Here is a 23,268-nt window from a genome sequence, read left to right on the forward strand (position 1 = left end):
ATATGCTTCATTATTGCATCGAAGCTCAAGAAGTGCCTCTGCCAACCCTTGAGGCTCTTCTGGTACAACAGCAATTTCACATTTAAAGGGCTCTACAATCCAACTAACAGCATGTGAATCGGCAGCATTACCCCCAGGAATTTCATTTTTACCCGATATGGGGTAATTTACACCTGTTCCCTGACCACTGCCCTAGTCAGTCACTACTCAGTCATGGTGGACCAATGTAGAGTTTGTACTTGCACCTTGAATAACATTTATGTTCTGTTTAGATACAGGGGATTCCGTAGAGGTGTATCTCTTGGACACCAGCATCCAGAGCAACCATCGAGAAATTGAAGGGAAAGTTCTTGTGACAGAATTTGAGAATGTCCCAGAGGAAGACGGGACCAGATTCTACCGACAGGTCAGTTATTCTCTGACATGACCCTTAAATCAGGCCGATGGGGTGTCATTTTCAGACAGTAGCTGTCTGTGGACTAATCGCAGAGGTAGGGTAGATGTTAAATAATATTGCAGGTTTATTTTCTATAGATTATCTGAGATCTGTCTGATTGTTGCTTAATATCATTATAATTTTGTCCATCCCTGGTCTGTAGGCTGTTGGGGAAACATAAGAAAGAAGTATATGGCCCGAGAAGCTTACAGTCTAATTAGATTATGGGAAAACAAAAACACAGTAGATGACAATTTAGTGGATTTGTCAATCGGGAGGGAACACACAGATCAAAGTACAAAGAAGGGGCATTGAACAGGGCTCCTGTCATTTATAAATGAAAAAACCAGGACAATCATGACGTTTGCTTAGGCCATGTAATTCATCCCAAACTCCTTCTTAGGCAAGTTTTAGTTATAGCATAGCATAGTAATAACACTATTTCCTCTAAACCTGTTAATGTGAGTTCATCTGGAGTATAAATTATGGGAAAACAAGGATTTGTAATTTAAAGATTTCGGATGAAAAAAGGACACTGCCCTGGGAATACCACACGTTGTCTATACAAGTCCATCTCACTTGTTTAATACCATCATCATCATCAATATTTATTTATATAGTGCCAGCAAATTCCGTAGCGCTTTACAATTGGGAACAAACATTAATAAGACAATACACATACAGACAGATAGGTAAGAGAACCCTGCTCGCAAGCTTACAATCTATAGGACAATGGGAGTTTGAAACACAAGGGCATGTGCTACATCATATTGCACAATGGACCAGCTAGAATGCAAAGGTAAAAGTATTGAGTGGGCTGTGTGTGTGGCAATGTTGGTCAGAGGCTTGTTGTCTTGTGTTAGCTGTGTAGAGCGTGGTAATAGGGTAATCTGGGGAGATTAATACATAAGGAGTAGAATATGGATTTTCAGGTGAATACTGACTGTTGTCCTTGTGTAGCTGTGATAATAGGCAGAATGTTCTTTTCTTGTTTCCTCCTGTTTAACTTTGGTATAACACTGAATTATGCTATTTAAATTTTTTACACTTGTAACTAACACACTTAGAACTAGACACACTAACTATGCGTCCATCACTGGCTTGCAGCCATTCTACAATGAATATATAAGGTTAACACACACATGTGATCAGTGTTCTTCTGTTTGGAGCTGTCTACAGTAAAATGGGATTAACTTGTACACAGTGCAGTCCATACAACAAACTGGCAACAACTCAGAGATGGAATAGCTACAGATCTAAGTTCCGTTGGCTCTCCCTATAAATTCTGTGCAGCACCCACCCCCCACTCTGTGTAATCAAGTTATTCTCCATGATTGCCAACTCGAGGCTACACATAAGGTTAACTGATGTCTATATTTACTCTCTTCTACAGTTCAGTTTCCAAACAAGTTCAAGTCTGCCCATGTTGGATTTTCGCCTGTTATTTCACTTTGTTTGATGAACTTTCCCTGAGTCTTTCCTTTCTTGTGGGGGTGTTGCTATTCATTTGTTTTTTCACAGTAAACAATCACTAACTGTTTAAATTGTGCCTCATATAATTATGTTGTTGAAAAAACGAACTCAGCAAAAAATCATTCACATCCCTATATTGATAATAAGACAACCTGCAAATTTTTTTATTAATTTGCTGCTTTCTGGTGGGAAAATACCCATGTCAAAACGACAACACATTTAATGTGGATGCACCTTTAAATCTCAATGAAACAATTCCTAGTTTAGGTTCTATTTTGAGGGCTGCCTGTGAGTGGCTAGTACAATTGTCTGCTAAACGCTAAGCAACATCTTTTTTTATTTTCGTTAGTCTTAGTTCATTGATTAAACTATTTGGAGAACAGATTTTCCTCTCCATACAGATTTGCCTCTTTGCCATGACATAAATGAACCTTTCTTACAGGCTAGTAAATGTGAGAGTCACGGGACTCATACGGCCGGAGTGCTGAATGGAAGGGACGCTGGGGTTGCCAAAGGCGTTAATCTCCGCAGTCTGCGAGTACTGAATTGTCAGGGTAAAGGGACTGTGAGCGGAAGTCTTATGGGTAAGTACCTCTGATAATGATGTCTAAACATGTAACCAGGCAATAGTGTGTCCTTGTCACACACACAGGCCGATCTACCTCATCATAGCGCTCGTATTCTAAGTGCAATTATAAGCTTTCCCAATAAGATCTCCTCTAGCCAGATATTAATTGGGCATCACGCTTACTTTGGGGCCATAAGATCCTGGCCAACTGGCTGACACCAATGGCAATAATGCAGTGTGTAGCAAAGTACAGTAAAGTAATGCACATGCACAGCAAGAGCAAGCCCATTAACTCACAGCAGAAATAGCTTCATTGCTCCTATCTTCCCAGGTCCCATCATAACGAAATGAAGGAGGGTAACGATCCTGATTCCTCCACCTGCATCAAAATTAAAGAAAATGCGTAGAAACTTATATATCACTGATATTATATTCCCACCAGGTTGCCGAAAATCTATCCTGTAAGCCCAGATACATGGGGGAGAAGCTGTGCTCTCCCAGGCACCTTCTTACATATCTGGTGGGAATGTCCCAAATTACCCCTGTTCTGGACAGACAGCAGGGACATTATGCTCTTTAATAGTAACATTAATGTACCTTTCTCCCCTAAGCACTTACTACTCCCCCTCCCCATCCCCTCAGCCCCCAAGCATCAAAACAAACCTATAAGACCCATAGGGCCTGATTCATTAAGGATGCAAAACAAACGTATTGTGCATTTTTATACGTACGCCTGTATTCAATTAGAAGCGGATCTGAAGAAACGTCTGTTGTTGAATACATGTGTAGGTACGCTCTGCATGTACGGCACTTGCCATATACAGACATACACAACACACTGATAGATACGTACCATGCATATGTGCAATACAAAGTTCCATCAGAACGCACAGAATTTTTTTTTAAATACTTTAATATTAACACCTGTTAATAATATAGTCATTAATGAAAATACATTTTATTTAAGAAAAACCTGATATAATACTGTATGTGACTTTGTTTCAGGTCTGGAGTATATCAGGAAGACGCTGATTGAGCAGCCGTACAGCCCCCTGATTATCCTCATCCCCTTTGTTGGAGGGTACAGCCGCACACTCAATATGGCCAGTCGTGCACTCATTAAATCTGGGGTTGTGATCGTTGCTGCTGCTGGGAACTACAAGGAAGACGCCTGTCTCTACTCCCCAGCTTCAGAACCAGAGGTAAGTTTCATCCTGTAAACAGGGTAAGTGCAGGTCTGGTTCGGAATATTGAACCAGTTAGATTAGAGCGTGAAACCTGGCTGCAGGCTTCTACTTCTGGTTTTAAACTAACATTATGGGGTAAATGTATCAAGCTGAGAGTTTTCCGGCGGGTTTGAAAAGTGGAGATGTTGCCTATAGCAATTAATCAGATTCGAACTATCATTTTGTAGAATGTACTAAACAAATGATAGCTAGAATCTGATTGGTTTTTCAAACCGGCCAGAAAACTCTCAGCTTAATACATATATGTGGCATAAATATGTCATTCTCTAAATACACAATACCAAAAGAGAGATGATTGTGATATGTTTTGGTTTTTTTTTTCTCCCCAGGAATAATATGGTCAGTTCTCATGTTTCATTTGCAGACACTTTGTCAGAGCATTCACTTAACCTAAGGCTTATTCACCAGATATTATTATGTGCATGACCCTAAAAATGAGCCCAATACCTAATAATATTCTGGCCAATCTTAATCTGATCATTATTAGTCGTGTTGCTAACGAAAGGCAGAAGATTACTGCTATTGGTCTGTGTGTGCAGGGCTGTCTGACCCTTGTAGCAGGCCCAAATGGTGATGGATGTGGTACAGCTGCTTGGTAATAGATCTCATTATTTATGTGGCCACCGATTCTGTCATTTGTGTCTGTGTGGCCGACTTAAAGCTGCACTAACAGTGCCCTGCAATCAATTACTTGCAACCACAAGCCAATATCACGTTACTTGTCTCCTCCTCCTACTGTAACTCTCTATGGGACCAGCTACCAAATATAGTGTGACAATCAGCTAAATAATACAGCTATGGTCTGCGGAAGCCCATGGGCACCCTCCCAGTACCCCAGGTGCTGTTCTCTTCAGATCCTGCACCCTACCCCTTCTGACCTTGTGTTACACATTCAATGTTCAACTTTGGTGCCCTAGACGACTACCTTAGTTCACCCACTGGCACACCTACCCTGAGTACAGTTGGTCCCACAATGAGGGATGTAATTACAGCACAAGTAGTAGTTACAGTGGGAGGAGACAAAGTAGTTAGCGGCTGTGCCCAGCGATCATCACCAAAGCATTGTCACTAATGTGGCCCAGCTTTTTATTACTGAGACTGGACCCTTTCATAATTTACAGGTTCAGACTGACCATTAATATTTTATCAGTTATGGGTAATCTCGCCCATTGGCTGCATTCTCATGAATATTGATTCCACCAACAATATGATTGCACTTCACTTTGTGTATGTGACATTTGGTAACAAGTAGAGAAGGTTCTGTGGACTGTCAGCTCGTCAGATTTGCACTATATGTTTGCAGACAGAACATAAGGGGCCTGAGTCATTAAGGAGAGCAAAGCATAAAAAAGGAGTAACATTTGCACCTGGGCAAAACTATGTTGCATTGGAGGGGGAGGTAAATTTAAAATGTGGGGCCAGATTTATAGTTTGTGTAGGGCATGTCCTAAATCAACTTTAAATTTCAGAGTAATAATAAAGCTATTAAGTATTTGTGTGTTAGATGAAATAACAGCCAGTATTTAACTTATGTGCAAAATAATAAACTAATTTGCACCCCTTGCATTGTAACATGGTTTGTCCCAGAGAACATTTACTCCTTTTTTGCCTTAATGACTCAGGCCCAAGGTGACTTGTTGGATCTTTCTCATGTACAGGTCATTACGGTTGGAGCTACCAACTACGAGGACCAGCCAGTAACAATGGGAGTGCTCGGCACTAATTTCGGCAATTGTGTTGATATGTTTGCTCCGGGAGATGATATCGTTGGTGCGTCCAGTGACTGCAGTACGTGTTTTACATCTAAGAGTGGAACATCTCAAGCAGCAGCACATGTCGCAGGTATGGACGGCCACACTGTCATATCAAGAATCTGTTCATTTTATAATAAGACAGATAGATGGTGTAATACAGTACTGAAATCTGGGCTACCATCTGTCCATCACAGAACACAGTTGTTGCTCCAAAATCGTTTCAGTCTCCCTTCTCGAAGTTCTTTATATGCTCATTTCATAGAGCTCGTGTGCTTTGTGAACCATATTTTAAAACATTAACTGTTTTCTCACCTTCATCCACTTTCACCAAACCAAAGTTTAATATTTATTTGATAATGTTATTAAACAACGACACAAGGCTTATTTGTATTACCATGAATCAAGATTATACTTTATTAGTTATACTGTCGTACATACGATATGATTTCACAATGTTGTCAGCAGTTTCTGGATAAGTCAATCACCACGGTAACACTGGGTCTGTTTTAGGTATTGCGGCTATGATACTGAACGGCAAGCAGGACCTGACTGTGACAGAGCTAAGACAGAGACTTATCCGTTTCTCCACCAAGAATGTCATCAATGAAGCCTGGTTCCCCGATAACCAGAGACTCATCACTCCTAACCGGGTCGCCGGATTACCTGTGAAACTAGTTAACGGCAAGTTGCTAAATGTAAAAAACATGAAACACATCAGGTGCTACATTGTTGTACTTGGTATATTGTCTCTCATACATTTATACAGGGACATAACTAGATACTAGTGGAAGATATATGACCAGAATTCTATTAAAATTATGCCCCAAACCTTTTGCAAAATCTTTCTGCAACATCCCTTTATTGAATTTGTTTTGTCACGCAACTATAACACAATAACATTGTAAATGAAGGTACTATAGGGGTGGTACTGTGCACTAATACCAAGCACTGCAAAGGATTAATTATGGCATGTTCATTATGCACATCTTCAGTAGCTTCCAATCTGGGCTACTATCTGAATATATCCATATAGACAAGTGATGCCTTAGTGTTATAGATCAATACTAATGTAACCCTATAATTATGCAGAGATCTACCCTACGTATTGATAAAGCTTTGATTACATTAGCTGTGAATACCGTCAGTCTGTGCCATGGTGCGCTGATCACCACAACAAAGTCTGCTCCACCAGCATATGTATAGCTATGCATGGACATTAGTGTTAACATCACATAGCACAGTTCTCCATGTTTATCAGGATCAGAGCAGAAAGACAAGGGATTTGTGAAATCTACTTGGTATAATATGAGTTATTTAAACAGTCCTCAAGCTGCAGCGGTCACAGATTTGCGCATTGTAACATGTTCTTGTGTCTCCTCTTAGATGAGCAGCTTTTATGTCGCACAGTTTGGTCGAAGTCATCGGGTTTTGCCCGCACAGCGATAACCTCAGCCCAGTGCACCGGGAACGAGGAGATGTTCAGCTGCTCCAGCTTCTCTAGAAATGGCAAAAGGAAGGGGGAACAAGTAGAGGTAGGAGCACATGATAACAGGCTTTACAATGGAAGGAACAGCTCATGCTCAGTTCACCTCTGCATTACTAAAGTAGATTTAAACCCCAAAATGAAATTGTGTTATGTTAATAATAATTTCTGGAATTGCCATATTTTAATGATAGTCTATAGTTGAAAATGTTTCACACTTAGTACTATTTAGTCAACCATAAGTTGATGCAGCAGTATGTTTGTGGTGTTGGCTACACCCAGGGCCGGTGCTAGGGTCCATGGCGCCCTAGGCAAAATCGGCGCCCTCCCCCTCCCCCCCCCCCCACAAAAATCGGCGCCCTCCTCCCCCCTCGCCCCGTCTTTTCTTACCTTGTCTCACCACCGCCGCCTCTCTGCTCCGTCCCCTCCCCTCCACTCACTGACACTAATGAGTGGAGGGGAGGAGACGGAGCAGAGAGGCGGCGGTGGTGAGCAATAGCCTCATCCCCCCCTCCCCAGGCATCTGAATGCTGTGCGGCGGCCATGACAGGTATGATCAGCGGTCGCCGCACAGTTTTAAAATTAATTTCCAGTTCTGTGGCGCCCTCCAGGCGCCCTCCAGAGGCCGGCGCCCTAGGCAAGTGCCTAACCTTGCCTAATGGGAGCGCCGGGCCTGGCTACACCACATCCCAACCGGGTGCGTCTGATCACTGTGATTTAAGCTGTGTACATGGGTCACTGCTACAGGATCCATTGTACAGTACGTTTATTGTTATGTCAGTACGCCTAGGACATGGGGACAGATGTTAGCAGCTAGAAAACACTACTTGGATATTTTTTAAAAAACATTTTTAGGGTCAGCACCTTTTCCAGCATTTAGTTTGTGCCTCCCATAAAGAACATTCAAGGGTACACAGACAGCTCAACCTAAGTATAGAATGAACGCTGCACTGTCAGTATATTACAGTCATTCCATTGTCTTTCTAAAATATACAGGATAAGGAAGGTAAGAAAATCTGCACTGCGCACAACGCATTCGGAGGCGATGGAGTGTATGCGATCGCTAGATGCTGTGTTTGGCCAAAAGCAAGCTGCCAGGTCAATGCAAGTACCCCTAACAATGAAAATACAATGTCCACTGCCAGCTGCACAGAGGAGGACCATGTCCTGACAGGTACTTCACCTGTCAATGTTCTGCAAGTCACTACCCCAGACCAAATAGTTTTACATATACTAATACAAATTATCACGTTCTTTATTTTCCCCAGGCTGTAGCTCCCACTCTCTGACTGGCCATTTCAGTGACCACGTGAAGCCAGTCCACAGCATCGGGGAGAGAGATCCTGTTTGTATGGGTAAAAGCGAGATCACCTCTCACGCTCTGTGTTGTCACGCTCCAAGTATCTCCTGCAAAGTCAGAGAGCATTCACCAGTGGGCTTCACAGACAAGGTAAAAGTATTGTTAATATAATATACTATCAAATATACTTCTAATCTCTAACCCCAAATATCTGTAATATATTTAAATATCTTCCTATACCAACCACTTCCAACGCTATCACTGCCAAAGATATTGCTTTGTAATTCAAGGACAAGGTCTGATATGAATGGTGTCCTCTTCCCCAGCAACAATCAGCTCAATCGTTTTGAGACTCTTCTTTTTCTCAAACAATCTATTGGCCCCTCTTCAATCAGGATTTTTTCCCCAACAAACCAGAGAATGCACTTACTAAGGGGGGTCAATGATTTGATCCCTACTACACCTAAAGGCCACTACTCCCTTTTAATCCTCCTGATCCTCTCTGCTGCATCCCACTCCCGAGTCCAAGACTTCTCCCGAGCTGCCCCCCTGCACTGGAATGACCTCCCTCGCTCCATCCGTCTCGCTCCTAATCTGTGCTCCTTCAAACGGGCACTCAAAACTCACCTGTTCCTGAAAGCCTACCAACCATCCACTTAACCCCTCATCCACTCTGCTTGTTCTCCCTCCTCTCCCCTGGTCCCTTTTTCTCCCTTGCATCACCTCCACCCTTCGTGCCTGTTTTGTCCTCCCTCTCTTAGGATGTAAGCTCGCATGAGCAGGGCCCCTCCTGTCTTCATACCGACTCTTCTGCTCCGCCCTCACTCCATATGTCTGCCCGGAGTTTCCGAAGCATTGGTACTTAGTGTTTATTGTTCTGTGATGTTTTACCCTGTATGGTCTACTGTTCGTATTATGTAAGGCGCTGCGAAAACCCTGTGGCGCCCAACAAATAAATGATGATAATAATAATAATAATCCAACACTGTTGACTTCTCATACGACTGCTACTTCTCTAGGTTTTCGGGACACTATCCTATCCTGGTTCACTCATCCAACCTATCAAACCACTCCTTCAGTGTCCATTTCTCTGTGTCCACCAACCTCTATGCTTCCTCTGTCACAAAGTTTGTTCCTAGACCTTCTGCTTTTCTCTGATTACGCCACTTCTCTTAGATAATGAATAATCTACTTTGGGTTTCAGTAACACCTCTATGTGGACGACACATTTATCTGTCCACTCTGGATCTTTCTCCATCTGCGTTAGGCCACGTTTCTGAATGTCTTTCTGCCATCTCAATCTTTCAAAAACTAAGATAATATTTCCACCAGTCAGCAGAAACGCCCTAACAGACTTTCAGAACGGTTCCTCTCATCTAATCAGTATTACAATCCTGTTACATACATCCAAGACATTTCCAGAATGTACACCGCTCACACCAGACACTGCACAAACTTTCATTCATCTCCTCCATTGACTATTTTATTTGTCTCCCCCTAACCAGAATTTCACCCCTACAATCTATAAATTGGTGAGCAGGGCCCTCTCTGTCTGTTATTACCCAGTCTTGTTTTATTAATGTGTTTGTTCCCAATTGGAAGACACTGCGGAGTAAAGTGCTGCTATATAGATAAATGCTTTCTATGTGGTTTGCATTTAAAGTGCACCCACTGCTTGTGCATAGGAAGCAGCCATATTGTTGTGGACTGTACTCTAGTGTCCCTCAGTACAACCACTAATACCTAGTGAATTGAAGTTTTGAAGGCTGCGATCTCAGGTATATCAGTTCAGCACATAACATTCCTGTTTCTAATGAATTTGGGTGACAAGTGCATTTTAATAACCAAAACATTTTTGAAGGCAAGATAACTTCTAGGTACGGTATATAAATATGCACACTGGCCCATGTAAATTCCCTGTATCTAAATGAACAGGCTACTTCTGCCGAAGGGAATTGATGGGTATTTTAAATGGTCTTTTTGGTATCAATGGAGGCATTTGACCCCATAATCCTCAGCATTCAAATTAAGGCTGGGCACTATTCTTATTTTTGAGATTTTGAATATACCAGCACCCCAAATGCACTAAATATATAAATAAAATACAGACGTCAGTTTTCAAATTACGCTATAACTGTTTGCACTAGTTGGACGTTTTTACACAGGTCAGAGATAGTAACGTACAACACAAATTATCAGCAACCAGTCAACATTTATTGCAAAACATATTACGTTACTTAACATGACAAAAGTTTATTTGAAAGCCTAATGTGGTTTGCAAACCCCCCTCTACTTGTGTCTCCAAATTGTACTGTTGTCCTGAGTTACTGTATTGTTTATACTGTATGTGACAAAGATTCCATGTTTGGCATTGCAGGTGACCGTGTCATGTGACGAAGGCTGGACGCTGACTGGCTGTAACGCTTATTCCCGCACATCTAACACTCTGGGGGCCTATCCCGTTGATAACACCTGTGTGGTCTTAAACCCAAAGGGTGGTAAAGGAGCAGCAGCCATTGCTATTTGTTGCCAGAACAAAAACACAGAGAACAACCAAAATTCTAACTATAGGTGAAACGTTGATTTTTCTTTTCTTTAAGTGCACCCGTTCCCTGCACAGTGGATGGAAGCCATGTTGTGGCCTAAGCCAATTTGCATTATATTTGAATATTGGCTTGGTAAACCAATAGACCTCCTCCACTTTGTGAAGGAGATGGGTTCACTTTATACACAAACATATGGTCAATAACTACAGATGGTTCATTCAGTTTTGAATTGAACTACTACTTACAGTATGTACATATACATTGTTATTGTACTGTGAAGAACAAATACAAGTAGCTACGCTGTACAGTCCACATTATAAAGCAGTAGTAAGAGTTACTTATCTTTTTTTTTTTTATTATTATTTTTACAAACACTTATTCTGCATAAACATCAACTGAAGAGTCTGTCCTTCCCTGACCATTACAAGGTGAATCCTTTCCATCCGTGTGCGTCACTGAATGAGGAAACATTTTTTCACTTGCTGTGGGGAATTTGTATGTTAACAATATGTTAGTGAGTCTGTAAACCTCTCTCTCCATTCTAAAAGATGGGGTATACGAGGACTAGGTCACCAAAAATGAAAGCGGAAATTCCCCATCCCCAAAATGAGTGACCCTCTCCTTACTTCTGCAAGTTAGAGACTAAGGGGTATAAGTATCAAGCTGCAAGTTTCCGGTGGGTTTGAAAAGTGGAGATGTTGCCTATAGCAACCAATCAGGTTATAGTTATTTATTTATTACATTCTACAAAATAACAGTTAGAATCTGATTGGTTGCTATAGGCAACATCTCCTCTTTTCAAACCAACTGGAAACTCTTGAATTTATCCCCAAGACTCCATCTGGTACACGACATTTATACTGTATGTGCCAAAAAATGGTACTGTATGTGCCAAATGGTGAATTAAATAATCCTTTAATATTGGGGTGCCTTGACTTACAGGAGCCCCATAATACATTAACTCATTGCTGCTCTCATGACCCCTGTTTTATAGCAGGGTGAGGGATGGCATAGTGCAGTGTTGGCTAACCTGTGACACTCCAGGTGTTGTGAAACTACAAGTCCCAGTATACCTTCCAGCAATAAGCTGCTATATATTGGCATGCTGGGACTTGTAGTTTCACAACACCTGGAGTGCCACAGGTTAGCCAACACTGGCATAGTGCAAGGAAAGATCAGTAGCTCTCTGCCATAGAGAAGAAAGGCCAGTAAGTACCGTATGCAGTTGTGTGTGTATATATATTATGGATAATTAGCTGGTTTATAAGGCACAGTGAGCGGAAGCACCGTTACCTGCGGCTTTCATCAGATTCGTCACACAGCATATTTATCACAGCAATTCTATTTTGTACTTTACATATATTTATTTGTGGCACAATTGTACAGCAATTACATTTTCAATAAAAAAAAGAATAAAAAAAAAATCCTTGACCGAAACTGTGAACATCGTACTTTATATAAGTAACACACCAGCCAGCAGGTTAGTTACAACATGAACTATATACAATGATGGAATTCAAGTAGTTTGTGTGCAAAGTAACGCACGCCAATAACCCGAATAGTTCTTACAAATCACTTCGGTTTAAGTAATCACAAGAAAGGTTTGAAATTAAGAGGTGTTATTATTTGGGATCATTTTGAAAGGGTCACAGGCAGCAGGAAAATACAATGTTTCACAAGCTGCGGTGTCAGAACAGAACTCATCATACAAAGCTCCAATTGTTTTTTTAAATGTTGGTTTCCTTTATTCTACCCCCAAAGTAATTATTTTGGGGAAGAATGTATACAATATTTATGTTACAAAACTATACCTAGTTGCAAGTACAGTTCCATTATTACCATTTTCCTTGTAATCCCTTTATTTCCTCTCCCAGCACACTGCTTCCAGTGCAATTTAGGTGTAATAACCCTCTCAATACATACAGTATCTTAGGGTCCTGGCCTAGTGGTTGGAATCTAGTAAACATAACGGGGGGTCAGGGGAGTGTGGCATACAACTCAGTTAATAACAAATCTATGTCTAGCATGTTTGCCTGTATTGTACCCCCAGCTGCCTAAACAGACCAGGCTCCTGCTGCATCCAGTGATGTTCACATTTTAATAAATAAGCCCTTCGGAGTCATTTTTGTATTTTATAAGCATTAAAAGTTTGAAACAGATAATGTAAGACAACCTGGGGAGCAGCAACAGCATGAACCATTGCAGACTTTGGAATCATGGCAGATTGTGTGAATGGACCATCAGAGATAACCAATACACCACATTATCATAGTATGTTCCACTCAATACTTGGTCTTAAGCTTTGCATTCTCCTTTATGAAGCCTGTGGTCTTAGGGTCAAGTATTTCAGGTTACAATGATGGGGCCTCTATCATTTCAAAGATGGGCATTAAGAAAGAAACCTGTCACCTGCTCCTTTCCCATTCCCTAGTATGCAGGTCATGACTTCAGCAGGGAGACTGTATGCTGAAATGGTACATTATTATTGTTTCTGCTTTGTAGGATGGCACAGGGCTCCACAGCACCACACAATAGGGAAAACTGGGACACGGAAGGTAGACATTAAATCCAGACATGAAAACAAATGAGGGCCATGCTCACGACAGTACTTACAATCTAATAGGAAAAGGGCACAGCTTGGACAAGAGCGAGTCTAGATCAGAGTGTAGCTTGGGACAGGGGGAGCTTTTTGATATGAGATGTATGACAATGCAGAGTTGTTGAGGGCTCTGCAAGTGCGGATGCGTCATTTGAATTGGATTCTATAACACATGGGCAGACAGTGTAAGGATTTGCAGGCTGGTGCTGCAGACCTGGAGCAGCGAGAAGAAGCTCCGTCTTATCACAGCACTTAGTGTTGATTGAAGCAGGGAAAGATGGATGATGGAAATGCCAGAAAGAAGGGGTTGTAGCAGGCGAGACATGAGATGAGAATAATAGTTTGGGGATTTCTATTGATGTCAATGGATGCACATCGCCCCTACATTTCACTGACTAAATTCCATATCATGCTGCCCACCAGTATAGTACAGCTCAACTCAAAGTGAACTATTAGATAAAACATGAACACTACTGAACTGTCCATTAATGTAGCTGAAATGTTAGAGCTGTAACTACTTTTAACAAACACATAAAAAAACTCCTAACAAACCTCTTAATGCATATTACAATGACAGACTGGTTCTGGGTTAGGCATCATATAACTCCTGGGCTGGTATAGAACTACAAGGCCCAGAATGCATCAGCAGGCAGATTACATTGTTGACTACCAAATTCTAAGTGTCTAATCCAATAAGCAGCAATCCCTCGGACTGTAGTTTGTGCTCTTCTCCATGGCAACAAGTGTTAGACGCTGACTCTGGGAAACAACCCCCACTGTCAAGGAGGTAATTGGTGTGCGGACTTTTTTTTTTTATAAAAAGCTTTATTTGACAAACAGGAACTGACATTACTGTAATAACAAGATTAAAATATAAAAACAACAAAAGTGCTATTTTAATTCATTGACATGATGGAAAAACATCCAGTGTAACCTCCATATGGCACAAGAGATAACAATTGTACTGTACTTCCACACTGTGGAACATAACTGGTATCACATGGGTCTGTAATGAAACATGACAACTAATGTAGGAAGCGTCATTTCAAACATGTAACATCTTTAGCCTCCAAAGTAGATGTTTCTGTACACGGTGGTCTGTGTACGCCGATAGACAGGAGATGCCACAGAGTCTCTTGGATGACAGTCTGTGCAGGGTCTAATACTGGATATTGTTTATTGCCAACTCTGTGAGAAATCCAAGCACCCGTACAAGATAGTCTTTGCTGAAGAACTAGAGAAGGAGAAAAAAAAAACAAACAAAAAAACAACAACATTTTTTTAAAAACCCGTAAGATTGAGACTCATTCCCTTGGAAATGTATTCATTACAAGATATCCCAAAAATCCATGAATATGTAAATAGATTAAATAATCGCAATTTTATTTTCAACAGGCATGTGTTCTAAATAGTATAATGACACAATAAAACATTTTTTCACAAAAGAAACAGACAAAGAAAGAACGGGGGGGAGATTTGGCGAAGTTGGAAGAAAGGGGTGATATAGGGGAGGGGAGGTGAAGGGCACGAGAAGGGCATTCTGTCTTACACAAAAAGCCATGTGCCCCATAGTTTAGTGAATAGATCTGGTCTGCGATAGATGTAATATATATTTTCCATGCATGCGACATAACACACACACACACACACAATAAATGCAGAGAAGGGGTGACATGTTTCCAGTGGGAAGCAAGAGGATTTGGCTGCAGCTAAAATATGCAAAACTAATTTTACAGAATGTCTAAAAGAAAAAAAAAAAAAGAAAAATTAATAAGAAAGGATGAGGAATGAATAGAACCGCACAAGCCCTGTAACTTAAACATCTGTTCGCACAGTAAATTAAGTTTAATAATGCACAACATGAACTACATCTTGGCTACACACCAATCCTCTATTATATAAGTTATGAAACTGAAGGACACATTAATTGCGAAATGTCTGAAATGAAAACATAGGTCTGTACAACTGCTCTTGCCAAGTATCATATCTACATAGAGGAAATGGAAGGGAAATCCATACAGTTAGAAAAACATTACACTTATTTTTATACCCGTTCAAAAACAAAATCCTACTTGAGATGGAAATAGAGGATGCTGTAATTGGGATATAAGAAAATAGAAGCCATATATGTCCCACTAGTGAAATTATGGCAAGTGTAGATCATGTATTTTGTTTGTTTATATAGTGTCACCATATTACGCAGTTCTATACAGAGAATATTTATCATTCACTGCCACGGAGAACATACAACCACCACCCAGATAAGGCCCTGGTTGGAATCAAACTCATGACCACGCTCTGCGAGACAGCAATGCTAACCACTGTGCTTGCCCTGTCACTTGTTTGAGAGATACCTTATTCAAATGTTACTATACAGTACAGCTGAAACATGGAAACACTAATGTTTGATTCAGCAAGAATAGCTCAAACCTACTAGCAAACACTAAGAAAGTGATACATCATTTTGCATTATAATTTGGCCATTAGGGTTAGCATTCTATTCTAGTAGATGGATGCATTTACTTGTATACAAGCATATTAGGCCATAAGAAAGCTACTCCTGATATTTTCTCTCTGTATTAATACCTTCCCAATGCAGAACAACCAGTCACTTGTTTTATTGAAACTTGTTAACCAGTGTATCATGGTGTACACCTATATTATTCCATTCACGTTCAGAGTACTACATGTGTTTATATACAGGACTGATTCAGACAGATGCCAGGGTTTCGGAATATTTCTAACCCCTCATCCAAACTCAAAGTGCCCATTGACCACCCTCTTTTTTTTGGAGGGGGGGGGGGCTAAGTTTTCTTCTTAAACAAGTACTGTGGAAAAGGGGCCCGAGCACACAGATAAGCTTCATCCTCTTAAAAAGCAGAGGTACTCTGTGATGAAAGGGAAAAATCTAACAAAGGCATAATATGCAATTTCAATACAATTAAACTGCATTTACATACCAGCCCTCCCAACCCTACAAAAGCAAAACAAAAACCATTGACATATTATATTTAAAAACAACTATGTACTGCTTCTATAGTAGTGCTCAGCGGCTGTATAACAGTGCAGGGCTGCCAATGCCAAGCTGGATTTCTGCTGCTTGGACTTAGAATGTATTATTGGAGGAATTAGGGATAAGTACTACCACCTCACTGTATAAGGCCCTCTTTACATTTAGGCAAGAACCCCTATAGGTTTAACAGGCTGAAATGCAAGTTGAATTTGTACACCATATCCCATTATTGCTAGATACCAGGACCACTTCCTATGAATGCACATGTATGAAAACTGCTTAAATAAGTATATACAACACCAATATAATAAGCACATATACACAATAATTTAGGGCTGATGCAAGAGTAAAGGCAAGAAATATAAGTCAATGATCATAAGATCAGTAGCTATGAGACTAATAAGCATAAGTAAACACAATCACTCAGGATCAAGACAGTAAGAGATACACCTATAAAATCAGACATGTATGATAATAGCAAAAACCTTGAAGCTTCAGAGTCCTGCTGCTTTTCTTTTCAGAAGGATATAACCCGCATCACTAACTATAGGAAACCTATGTTCAACTGCATGTTCCAGCAAGAGATCCTGCAGTAATAAGGTGGGAGAAACTTACGTGAATGTGTAAACGATGTGTAATATGTAGGCACCACACGTACTCAGCCATTTCTTGAGAACATGGTGAAGATTCATCTGACCATATCATCTTCCACTACTGCCTGTGCTCTATACACCACTGAACTCGCAGGCTGGTGTGAGGAGTGCTCTATGTACTGTAATACATATGATCTCCTGCTATGTGGAGCTCTCATTGGGTCGTTGATGAAGCTGGCAGCTCACACCACAGGCTGAAATTTGCAGTCAGCTGACCTGCAGTTGCCCATCTTCAAATTAATGCAGATATCAAGACACTGCAGTATGCAGCACTGCCCACTGTTACCCTTTGCCATCACTTTAGACACTATTGCTCATAAAACATTAACAAGTTGAGCCATCTTGGTCGCTAAAACACCAGACACTGTTCCACGTTAGTCTAAATACCACACGAACATCAGGCTACCAGTTTGTTGGACTGTGGGGAGAAGCCCACGCAAACACGGGTAGGACATACAAACTCCAGAGTACCGTGGTCGGAACAGAATCCAATGGCCTCAGTGATATGCAGGCAGCACAGTGGCTAGCATTGCTGTCTCACATCAAATGTTAACCCAATCAAAACAATGGTTGGTTCTCTTGGAGCTTTGTAACTTTTACATATATGGCTTAGTCTTAGGAGTGAATTAATTTCGATTGTAGGGCCCTTGAAGTTAAGAATTACAAACTGTTTCCACCACTGGGATTTGACCAGTCCTATAGGTTTTACAGTGGTCATTGTTACTTTAGCTCCCCCCATATTATTTTAATACATTAACAAAGTAAAGGAGGTTAGTGTTGGTCTGTAACCCCCTTTTGTAGGTTTTTTTTCTCCCCCCCCCCCCTTTCTTTCTGTGTACCTATCATTTGCTGTCTCACCCCCTTTCCCCCTCCTCCTTACGTACCACAGGCCGCTGTAACCAAGTCATTGCGCTATTTAGAGTGCGGCTTACAACATAACTGGGAGACACATTAATTAGCAGTTCCTTATATAGAGCCTTCATGTTAAGCATCACTTTACAGAGGACATTTAGGCAGTCACGTAGGTCTCTGCAACCTATATTACCTTCTACCAGTAATGCTCGGAGGACTAGTCTTACAATCTACTGCATATCATTAACGCTCACACAGAATATGCAACATTTGCAGAGACAGGCAAATTGATTGAGCACATTCTGAAAGTTGGCCGAATTTCAGTGATTAAGTCACAAAATCTGTCCAAAATTTGTAAAACAAATTTAGGGCTAGATTTACTAAGCTGCGGGTTTGAAAAAGTGGGGATGTTGCCTATAGCAACCAATCAGATTCTAGCTTTCATTTATTTAGTACCTTCTACAAAATGACAGCTAGAATCTGATTGGTTGCTATAGGCAACATCCCCACTTTTTCAACCCCGCAGCTTAGTAAATCTAGCCCTTAGTGTCTCTCCAAGTCATTCCTCCAGGACTGCACTAAACTGCCCATGTAGTCAACTACCCCTTTCAACTTTAATTCAGTATTGTAATAAACTCAAAGCCCATTGTTTCTGCACTTGTCAATACTAATTTATGCAATGAGAGGCAAAAACACACAAACACCTTTGCAGGAGGTGAGGTCATAGCAGTGGTGAATACAGCTTACATCCAACAGTGCCAGTAATTCTGCACAGTAGATTGAAGATGAGCATGGTGATGTAATATATCCTCAGAGGGATGAGAAAGATGAACATTTCCTTTTGTTCCGTGCTCCAAAGGTGATCACATAAGGATGTAAATTTACCACCACGTGACCAGATTAAATCAGGTATTAAAAACCACAGCAACTAAATGAACATTTACTTTCATTGACAAACTTATACTAGGCAGATAGAATTTAACTGCTGAATGATTACTATAGTTTCAGTGCAATGTATAAAACTATCAAGAGCACATGGATTTGTTGGCTACTTTAAAAGACAAGCTGACTTACTGATTTGTCTGATCAGACCCCAATGGCTTAATGTGTAAACATAGGCAGACCTCAAGCAGTCAGATCTGCTCCAAAATGTGAACGTTTGGCCAGGATGCCTATGGATCACATTAGAACTTTGTCTGACTGCACCAACACCGTTAGATGTACACACACTGCAAGTTGCCACCAATTATGTCTAACACAACTGTCTGCCAAACAACATATTGTGTAGACCCAAAAGGATTGCAAATTAATATCTAGACACCTTAAATCATTTTGTCTGGTAGAATCCGGTCGTCCCTGTCATGGAGGATTTTCGTGAGTAAAAGATACAGTATGTAAAAGTAAATAAATGTGTGCATCATTGAGGCTTCAGGATGACACCAGGACATGTTCCCACAAGTAAGATCACTCACCTTTACTTTGCCATCACAATGTGCGGCAGCCACAGACGCTGTCACCTTTACAAGCTGTGTTGCTGATAAGTGGATTTTAAAGTGTCTGAAGAAATGTGAATATAGACATTGGAATAGATTGTCTATTTCCTCTACCGTCACCTCATCCACAGATTTGTGAATATTATTCCACAAAGTCTTGAAATCCTCTGGGTGGATGGCAAAAGAGATGTCCATGTGTGGCTCAACTGGCACAGAGAAAACAAGCTCGGTAGTGGGTACGTGTCCATGCACTTCATAACCAGTCCACATGGCGGTCAACCACGCGAGATCCCGAGAACTTATGGTCAGTTTACCGAAACAACAGTCAAAGCTGCTTTGGAACCAGGTCCCAACTATAGCTGTGAGCGTCTCCGCCCCATTAATTAGGAATAGTGGTAGACAAGTGAAAGTCTCTGGTAACACTTCCAGTATATCATGCTCTGTATACGTCCCACAGAACCATCCTGTCCACACAATCTTGTCTTCTGCACCCGCCTTGGAGAATTGGGGTTTGGATGAAATCTGCCATAGTGGTGGTGGGAATAAATAACAAAAAAAATATATTATAACACTTGTGAGGGAATCGCATTTGAAACATGCAGCAGGAAGTGTGACTATTCTAGTACAGCTGACAGAATTACCAACCCCTCATCTTCAATGACTGTTTACGAGATGCAGATGTGATTTAAGAGCAGCAGCCAATCAGCTACCTGCATTTGGCAGCTTTAGAACAAGGCAGTGAGCATGGACTGTGGTGCAAAACGTCTAGTCTACAAATATATGGACATGAACTTTTTAAAAGCTACTATTGCAGATTATTTCCCATAGATCCACAACAGGTGGACTACAGCAATATTAGTTTTTGGATCTGGCTAGAGGACATTTGCTCAGTCCTAAAGTTAGGCTTCGATCTATTTCTCCAAAGACTATAAATGAAGGCACAATTGTTGGTTACCAAATTGGACTGATCATGTCTCCAAGAGCTCAGGTCAAACAATATGGTCACATTGGGCCTAATTAACGTGTCTGCAAATGACCAGGCGCATGGTCAGAAAGTGGTCATTGATCAAATGGATTAACAGGCAATCCTTATGTTGATTGGGTTAGCTGGTCATGTTAGACCCACACACTCAGCAAATTGGTCTAAAACTACCACGTGCGACACCCAAATCGCTGCATGTTTGGACCTCTGTGGATTGCTGATCATCTCACCTGAACAAGTAGTGCGAGTGGATCTCCGTCCTTCCCCTTCAGCCCAGGTAAAGAGGAAAACATGGCTTTTAGGTTCAGCTCTGAGCCCACCTCAATGGCAAAACCCTTCTGCTTCTCAGCAGCTATGTGGGCAGACAGATGTCTGGAATAGTCTTTCAGTTTGGTGTATGAGAACGTATGCATTGGTGTGACACTGTACAGGTTCCATTGTTTGTGGAGAAGCAGAGCAGCCTTTGCTGGGTCAAGAGTTTCCTGAAATCACAATAAAATTACACATCACATCTTCGATATATTCATCATCATGTACTAATGTCTTGTGAAATTTGAAGCGAGAGCAGAATTCAGCCATAGATTTATCACACCTTTTAAAAAGGAAAAGTGGAAGTGTTCCTATAGCAACCAATCAAATGCTAGCATTTGCTAGAATGTACTAGATAAATGATAAGCAGAATCTGATTGGCTGTGATGGGCAACACCTCCACTTTTCCTTTTTAGAAGGCTGGATAAATCTATTCTGCATGGGAGAGGACAATTATATGAATATTTTATCAGTCATGCAGGCTATAAATTATTTGCTCATTTTTATACAGCACATCTACAATTTTTAAACAGCACTGTAAACAAAATTGCAAGCTAACCTAGATTTTGGTAGCTAGAGTTAAGGTTGCTTCTTTAAGGTCACAACTTGCTGAAATTCAAAACCATGGTATCCAGTAATTCTCTTTATATCATTGACCTTATCAACTGAACTACTAACACAAGATATGTTTGATATTCTAGGCTTTATCGTGCATTATTTATGCTTTTGCATTAAAAAAATTAAGCTTAATTAAAATGAATACCCAATTCTAGAAAGAAAAGTGAAGCAGGGCCCATATGATATATATACACACATACATACTTTATTTTTCTCCAAGAGAAGTTTTAGGGCATGTTTCACCCATACCAAACTATCTGTTAGTTTAGAATTACAATAATATATATATATATATATATATTATTTTATTTTTTTCAATCAACCAAGACAATGTCATTTTTAACAAGTGGATCATTCTCTAGAATCAATTTTTTGATATTGTATCCAGTTTTTTTAGTTGAGCATCAACATTTGACAACCTGATTTATGTAAGCATCATTTACACAACAAGAAAAATAAAATGTTTAAAAATATTTACCTATTCTACAGCATCACTAGAAAAGCCATGGTGTACAGGTACTGGAAGATCTACAGAACAGCCAGCTGCAGATAGAGGTTTAATTTTGCAAGTACAGTGAAAACTAAGAAGGACCTACCACCAAAGGCGTGCTCTGTGGAATCTTCCGCTTGGATAGGAGACGGAATGAAGAGCGTCTACGAGTAGACGTTAAGCTTCCAGGAGGATATCTAGAGCTGTGATATTGAGCGCTGCCTCTTGTTGATGACCTCCTTTTGGGGGTTGACACCCCTTCAGTAGGTGTTTGCATAGCCTGTGCAAAATGAAAAAAAATAGACATCATTTTCAACTGTCAGTTATTGACAAGTGCTGTGATACTCAGAGTACCTCTTCCCTATCAATTAGGCAATTGCTCCATAATTCAGCAAGGCTTTGGAACACATACACAAATGCCAAAAAGAAATGAGCATTCCAAAGCTAACCTTTGGCTTCTAGTTACTTTGAAACTACAGTATAAAACACTGTATGCGCACTTGTGCTTCCCTATTTTAATGGCATATAAACAATGCTAATCTAGTGTTATTAGCATGCTGAAAATAAAAAGGTTCGCCCTTGTGATTTATAAAAAAAACAAAAATAAAATTATGTAAAAGCTGAGTAAAAGTGTAAATAACAAAAATCACATTAGGACACTTTGCGACAACCTCCAACATGCCATGTATCTATTGCCACTAGCAATAACACAAAAGGCAATATATCTGTGGTATTTCACCAACTGTGTAAAAATAACCAGCAGCAAAAGTATGGCCAAGTCTATTTGTACGCATCTCCCTGTAATATGCAAATTAAACGCTATGTATCCCAATATAGTATCAAAAGAAAGTACAAGCAAGAAAGTAAGGCGCTGCGGAAACCTTGTGGCGCCCAACAAATAAAGGATAATAATATTAATAATAACCCCACCAACCCTAAAAAAGTACAATAAGAAAAAAAAAAGACAACAAAATAATAATGAAAAAAACAAACAAACAGTGGTCCAATCATATGGGTAAAAACAGATTGGGTCATGATGAAGTACACACACCCCCCAAACTGCAACTCAATAAGCCAACAATCATCATGAACTCAATCTAAAAAAAAAAAAAAAACACACACACATACATATACATACATACATACATACTTGTGCCGAAATGAATGTTACTATCAATTGTACCCCCCACTGGAGCCCAGTGTCCACTGCCTCCTCTGCTACGGATGGGTCTGTACACTACATGTGATGATATATGTATATACCGCCTAGAGATGAACACTTACACCGGTCCAGGAGCCCACACTCCAGCCTGAGATCCGCCGAGCACGGTGCAGGACTCAGGGCATGGACACCGCTCACTCCCCGGACGCCGCTCTATCCTCCTCCATTTTGGCGGTTACACTTTTCAAAAATTCTTCCCATTTCCCGGAAGTGAACGCAGCCCAGACTGA

At 40.6% G+C, this 23,268-nt stretch overlaps 2 protein-coding genes across 3 annotated transcripts in view; one reads left to right on the plus strand and one right to left on the minus strand.

Moving 5' to 3' along the window:
• Positions 1-22,304, plus strand: part of PCSK9 (proprotein convertase subtilisin/kexin type 9) — a 32,190-nt gene extending 9,886 nt beyond the window's left edge. The window contains exons 6-14 of one of the 2 annotated variants that reach the window (XM_075182160.1): positions 273-406; positions 2,352-2,493; positions 3,483-3,679; positions 5,383-5,566; positions 5,989-6,159; positions 6,862-7,010; positions 7,958-8,135; positions 8,230-8,411; positions 10,639-12,266. In XM_075182160.1, coding sequence (XP_075038261.1) covers positions 273-406; positions 2,352-2,493; positions 3,483-3,679; positions 5,383-5,566; positions 5,989-6,159; positions 6,862-7,010; positions 7,958-8,135; positions 8,230-8,411; positions 10,639-10,836 — 1,535 coding nt within the window. In that variant the 3' untranslated portion in view covers positions 10,837-12,266. Of the gene's footprint in view, positions 1-272; positions 407-2,351; positions 2,494-3,482; positions 3,680-5,382; positions 5,567-5,988; positions 6,160-6,861; positions 7,011-7,957; positions 8,136-8,229; positions 8,412-10,638; positions 12,267-21,815 lie in introns of those variants that run through there. The other variant, XM_075182162.1, reaches the window with a different exon arrangement.
• CENPL (centromere protein L) lies at positions 14,211-23,264 on the minus strand. The gene is made up of 5 exons (XM_075182165.1): positions 23,101-23,264; positions 21,923-22,096; positions 20,630-20,881; positions 19,397-19,939; positions 14,211-14,640 (listed from the first exon to the last, which is right to left on the minus strand). Exons 2-5 carry the CDS (start codon positions 22,091-22,093, stop codon positions 14,566-14,568), a joined length of 1,041 nt encoding a protein of 346 aa, XP_075038266.1. The 5' UTR covers positions 22,094-22,096; positions 23,101-23,264; the 3' UTR covers positions 14,211-14,565.
• Positions 23,265-23,268: the final 4 nt, after the last annotated feature.

Source organism: Mixophyes fleayi, chromosome 8 (assembly GCF_038048845.1).
Source record: "Mixophyes fleayi isolate aMixFle1 chromosome 8, aMixFle1.hap1, whole genome shotgun sequence".
Classification (NCBI taxonomy): domain Eukaryota; kingdom Metazoa; phylum Chordata; class Amphibia; order Anura; family Limnodynastidae; genus Mixophyes; species Mixophyes fleayi.